The sequence below is a fragment of the Humulus lupulus genome, chromosome 3 (genome assembly GCF_963169125.1).
Source record: "Humulus lupulus chromosome 3, drHumLupu1.1, whole genome shotgun sequence".
Classification (NCBI taxonomy): Eukaryota; Viridiplantae; Streptophyta; class Magnoliopsida; order Rosales; family Cannabaceae; genus Humulus; species Humulus lupulus.
In genome coordinates this window covers 9,946,423-9,952,542 of record NC_084795.1, presented here as the reverse complement: position 1 = coordinate 9,952,542, position 6,120 = coordinate 9,946,423, and the positions used below count along the sequence as shown (strand labels likewise).

General features: G+C 32.9%; 1 protein-coding gene across 1 annotated transcript; it reads right to left on the bottom strand.

The window, feature by feature from the left end:
• Positions 1 to 308: 308 nt before the first annotated feature.
• On the bottom strand, positions 309 to 4,224 carry LOC133822045 (cyclin-D1-1). The gene is made up of 6 exons (XM_062254248.1): positions 3,645 to 4,224; positions 3,150 to 3,236; positions 2,380 to 2,478; positions 2,082 to 2,283; positions 1,805 to 1,935; positions 309 to 1,663 (listed from the first exon to the last, which is right to left on the bottom strand). Exons 1-6 carry the CDS (start codon positions 3,888 to 3,890, stop codon positions 1,427 to 1,429), a joined length of 1,002 nt encoding a protein of 333 aa, XP_062110232.1. The 5' UTR covers positions 3,891 to 4,224; the 3' UTR covers positions 309 to 1,426.
• Positions 4,225 to 6,120: the final 1,896 nt, after the last annotated feature.

Below are 6,120 nucleotides of genomic sequence, written 5' to 3'. Positions count from 1 at the left end.
CATCCCACTTGTTATTCCATCGTATCTGGCGGAACTTTACTCCCTTGTTCCCATCCCATATAATTCCATAAGCTTTTTAAAAAAGCCATATACCCCTCTTCTTTTTATTCCTATTATTTTATACAATTCAAAAGGAAATAAGGGTAATAAAACAAACCGCAAAGCTACAAAAGTCTCCATTGTCAAGTCACATGTGCCATGCAATGCAATATAGATACCCGTATAACATCATTCAGTAAAATGAAAATATCTATTTTCCATTATTTTTTTCATTATTACTATTATTTTTATTATTAATAATAAAAATATATTCATCAGTCCATTACATCTTGCACGAACGAAGGCCCCAAAGACCTTTGTTTATGCCTTTTCTTTTCAATAATTTAACAAAACAAAACAAAAAAAAGCCACGAGCGGGGATTGTTTCAGTTTTCCCTCCCGAAAGGAAACTCAAATAAAATTTGAAAATTAAAAACAAAAAAAAAATGGTGAAACACGTGTGACCACCACCACGTGAGCACTCAGTCTTGAAAGAGTAATTCCCTCATGTATAGTTAAGAAAAAACGTAAGGCCAACTTCAGGGCCAATAGAAGAGGCAGTTCCCGCCAAAAAAGCACGCATACACACGTGTGCGCCACACACCTTTGCGAAGCACACATACCACTCAAAAGTCTAGAAGTATGTAGTAATACTAAAGAAATGAAAATTACTATTATGGAGCCATCTTATTCTGAGATCTCTTCTCTTGTTGATTGTTGCAATAATTTGGTTTTTCTTCTATCGAAAGAGGCAGATCAAACTTGAAGCAATGATGGAGACCAGGCCATAAGGTGAGTGGAAGCTTGATCGACTTAAAAATCCCATTTGAAACTGCGGCTCAAACTCCAAAGTTCAATTTCTCTCGTATTGCCAAACCCTTTTGATAAATTAAAACCTATCTTCCTCTTTTTTCATCAAACCCATAAATATGTATTCATTGGTCCCACCAACTCCACCACCCCCTTTTCATTCAATAATCAATGCTGTCTTTGAATTCAATCCCCCACTTAACTTTCACACTCCATGACTCCACTATTAAAACAGATCTGTCTCTGTCTTTTCCCTCACTTTTTTCTCACACACCAAAATATTAACAAAACAAATCAAATCCCCTTCCCTTGGGAATCTGCAAAGCCATTAAATGAAATGAATGGCAATGCCCACCTAAAAAAATTAACAAATCTACGAACTCACCAAACTCTCTCATACATACATTATATAATATTTTTTTTCATATACTATATAATTAATCTACACCATCACCCAAAGTCAATATTAATCTCAATTTCTCAAAACCCTCCAAAAAAATATTGAGGTTTCTCTAGACAACTTGGGCCACTATTTTCCTTTTTTTTTCTTTTCTTTATTATGCGCTCCTTTTTCCCCTCACTCGGAATTTCCTTTGTCATCATCTACCCATAAGCAGTTATTTAATTTCCTCCTTTTATAAGATGATGACGAGGATGAGGATGATGATGATGAGGATGAATCGTCTGTACCTGATCTCACTCTAGATCGAGCTGTAACCCGAAACTGCGGTATTATTTTTGGTGTCTTTTTCCGGCAACTAGTACTCTCAATCAGAATATCTTTCATTAGCTGGTAGCAGCCGATGATTTTCTCCTGCCAAAAAAATAAAATAAAATCAATAACGAATTTTCTTCGGAATTTCGCTCCATATATACGTATCTTATGTATTTTTTTCTTTTTACCCGAATTTAATCACATCAAGAGTCAATGACAATATAATTGAACACCACTTACTTTGCTTAGTCCATCACACCATAATTCAGCATGTTCCGCTTTTACCATAGAAAAACTTGGGATTTCATTGGCTGCCGAAAGTATCGCTGCTGCAGCAATGCATGATGGCCAATATTCAAGAAAGCTGGCCTCTACAAAGATTTAACAAAAATAGTATGTTATCAAGCTAATAGAACTGGTATATAAGGTTATTACGTGTGCATTTATATTATATACGTATATATGTTCAGTTTTTGCATGGATACGTACATACATCGTAGACAGTATAGATACGTACCTTGGATATTGGATAAGATTATTTCAGTGGCACGTGAAATCAGAAACCCAGTGAAAGCTCCAGTTAAATCGAGCTTGCATGCAAAGAAACCGGTGAAACTAAATGGTGTAATAGATCTTAGCCTCCAATCCAAAACATTCAGAACAAGAAGTTCCATCCTGCGAATTGTTCTGGGTTCGAAAATGTACTTGGCTCCCTCGACCTATTATACACATTTGTAATACGGTTTAATCATTATATGAATAATAAAGCTCAAAATTATCATTCCCGTATGTAGATTTTAAATGGGTCATGTTACCTGAAGATCCAATAGAGATGGAACCAGTGGTTCCTCCATTTTTGCGGCCAATGACAAGCAAGCAACAGACAACAGTTGCAACGGCCACCCACCCGTATGCTGCGAGTAAAAACTAATCCATTAAGGAAAAATCATCCCATTCATAATTAATTTGTGTCATAATTATGAGCACTAATAACTTAGAGAATTTATTGTTGGGTTTTGATTTTAGTTCATTTATTTTTCACAATGCAGGGGTGTTTGAACGTGGCGAGACATGAATGACAAAGTTATAAAATACAGGCATATTAAATACTATAATGTACTTTATACTGTAGTTACTAAAAAGTCAAGGAGAAGTAATTGCTCTCAATACTCTATTGGTTGGCTCTGAACAAAAAATAATCAATTAGTTGTCTCTGAACAGAAAAATAATCAATTGGTTGGCATTTCATACGACAATAATGACCTGTGCGTTTTACTCTCTCTACAGAAAGGACTACGTATTATCTCTTATTTGTACGTTTGTACGACAGTAAAGTAATTCCAGACTTTGTCTGAAACCGTAATTAAGTAATTATAGGTTAAATAGTGTGCTACTTTCTCAGATTTGAAAAGTCAAATATAATTACTTTCCTCGTATCAATAAAAAAGTTAAAGTAATAATCTTATAATAATACAAATAAACAACTAATCAGATTTTTATATAATAATAATACGTTCGCCATCGTTATCTTAATGGCTTTAATTTTATTACAGATTAGGATGATCGGCGTGACCAATTAACTCACCGGCAGGCGGCGAGAATACAAGAACCGATCCAAGTAGTTAACGGAGAGATATGCCGTCAGCGGCTGAAAACCGTAATAAGAATGAACCTACAAAAAACGACAGCATACAAAACCGTCACTGTTAGTCACCTATTCGTAATATTAACGCTTCTACCACTAAAAACAAATATAAACAGTATAAAAACTAAAAAGCAACGGAATTCCGTTACGCGCCATCAACATCGATCTGAAGCTCTTGCATAGATCCGATTGCCGATTAACTGTTTCTTCAAATATCGCCGTTAACATCACCGCCGATGAATGAAACAGTAGGAACAAATTTACAAAATCATCGGCATATATCAGATCTATATAACGCGAATACGATCGTGGTGAACTCGTGGCATAATTGTAATTTGAAGAACTTTCGAGGGCGATTACAATTAGCCATTTCGAAATCACAAAAAAGGCAAGAGTGAAAGAGAGAAAGTGAAGTTAAGGTGAAGAGTATAATACCTTAAGAATCCATGCGACGGAGTAAGCTCTAGCGGACGCGTCAAGAGGATGAGAGCGGACTCGAGCGAGGTAATCGAATCCAGGAACAAAGTTCCTCTCATCCTCTATAAAACTAGCGATCGATTCCTCACTGCAAGCTGGAGAATCCAGGTCGGATGAGCATTCCGGCGAATACTCCTCCGATACGATTCCGGAGTCCTCGCCGCAGAGTAGGTCGGAGAAGCAGTCCGAGCACGAAACTGACATGATCGCCCTGGCCTATTATAGTGCTCCTTCATTCTCTCTCCATCGCCGGAAAACTGATCAGAGAATCCGCCGGGGATTGAGTGAGTTTCTCTTTTCTACAGAGAGAAAGAGGAGAGTGTGCGTGTGTGTGATTGTGATTGTGTGGGTGAGAGTGAAGGAAGATGAAAGGTTTTGCGTTTGGCTTTGTGTTTGAAGGTTCTATCGCCCCCCTGCTTAGATATAAAAATGAAGGGTTGGAATTTTCATTTTTCTTTTTTCTTTTATTTTTAAACAAAAAAAGAAATTAATAGTTTAATTTTTTAATTTTTTTTAAGACCAGAATTGGAAAGAAAAATAGCGTGGGAATTTCAGATTTCTTTCCCGGGGAAAAATAAATATATAAATATAAATTAAAAAAAAAACTTCCGTTTTGAAAAAGAAACAGAGTTCAGTGCTACTGGTTCCTGTCACGAAGTTTCTCCCATTAACTATATATATAATACTAAAATTTAGCTAAGGGATAGGGAATATTTATTTATTTATTATTATTATTTGAAATATTGGAATAGAAACATTTAACATACGTTGGTTGTTGAGTTTAGAACAGCGTAACACTAGTGTGCATTTATTAATATTTATAAAATTAGTATTTTATTTTTAAAAAATCTGGAGTGTGCGTTGAGTTAGAGCTAAACGACGGAGTTTTGATTTAACTTACCCCAAGGGGTGCAATAATTATCATTTTCATCGGCTTCTCGTAACGCCACGTGTCAAGTATAGGGGCAATCTTGACGCCCTTGAAAAAATACAGGCACGAGCAAGATAAATAAATAATTAATTAAAGATATTCGAAATAAATTTATTATTAATTAGTTAATGCTTGTCTATTGTCATCATTTGTTTTGCTTAAAAACAAAACAGAATTATTTACTGATCTTCTCACATAAATGCCAAATTAAATATCGCATGGAGAATCAGCTTAATTATAGGTTATTTATTTATTTATTTTATATAGTTACTTTGTCAAAATAACTTATTATTTAAAGTTATTTTATATTTTGATATAATTTTAATATTTTTTTATAAAATAGTATGTTACACTTGGGATAAGTGGGTGAAATTTTTTAAAGAAATAGTTAAAAAATTAAAATAGTTAGTTGAAATTTTTAGACAACAAATTAAAATTTTAAACAAGGGTCATTTTATTAAAAATTATCAAAATTAAGACAAATACCAATTCCAAAAAAATGATAATTTTCACTTATTACTCTTTTATAAATCTATAGTGGAAAATTATACACACATAGGTATGATTTGTACTTGTACTACACGCTCAAATCTAATATTTATTCACTCACGTCACATGCTCTCGTGATTTTATAAATAGATTTCCCAAATATTAATGAAGTTCATATGCAATCTTTTTAAAATTAATAATTAATTTTTTTTCTTTTCAAATGAAAATTGACTTGTTAGTTGTATCATGGTATTAAGAAGAAGATTAACTAATACATCAGTCAATGGTGCTAATAATTAAATGCATTTATTTAAAATAACATGCTTGCTTAATGACTTAATTTTCAAAATTGTGACTTATGTTCTTTCTCTTCACACTATTAACAATTTTTTTTTCAAACTTCATACCCTATTTTTCCATTAGAAAGTAAAAAAAGAGAGTTAAAATAAAAATAAATAAATTAAAAATTATAATTAATATATTTGTTTAATTGTACAGTGGTATCTGTATCCGCTGTTTATCTTAGACTTGAAAGAATTTGCCCATTGGCTAAAGTAACTGGGATTTTCATGCTATGAAATCGTAGGGTACACGTGTACCAATTATATTTTTTGGCAAATATAAATATATTTATATATAGCCTTTTTTTGGGAATAGCACAGTTTAACGTAAATCTCAAAATAAAATTATTTTATTTTATTGCATAAGAGATAATGGCGTGTCTTGTGGATCTTTGGTGACACATCAGACATGACTGTGATGATGTCAAAATCTTTTCCTAAGGTATTTTTCATTTTTATTTATATTATATATATTTTTAAATAAGAATAACTAGGATTTTTGTATAGTGAACTTTTACGCAACAAAATTGTGACCAATGGTAGCGCTTAGTATGAGCTAAAGTAAATATGAAAATACCAATCTAAATTTTTTTATATATTTGATTTAAATTTTAAGATGATAAAGTTAATAATTTGTGTGGGCTTTACATGTATTTTAAGGGTAAAGTGTATC

What these genes read in the sequence shown, in the direction of transcription:
- LOC133822045 (XM_062254248.1), bottom strand. Translation starts at nt 3,890, where the DNA reads ATGTCAGTTTCGTGCTCGGACTGCTTCTCCGACCTACTCTGCGGCGAG. An exon ending in CCGTCGCATGGATTCTTAAG is followed by an intron (nt 3,237 to 3,644) that starts GTATTATACTCT and finishes CGTTTTTTGTAG; the next exon opens with GTTCATTCTTATTACGGTTT. An exon ending in TGTATTCTCGCCGCCTGCCG is followed by an intron (nt 2,479 to 3,149) that starts GTGAGTTAATTG and finishes TTTTACTCGCAG; the next exon opens with CATACGGGTGGGTGGCCGTT.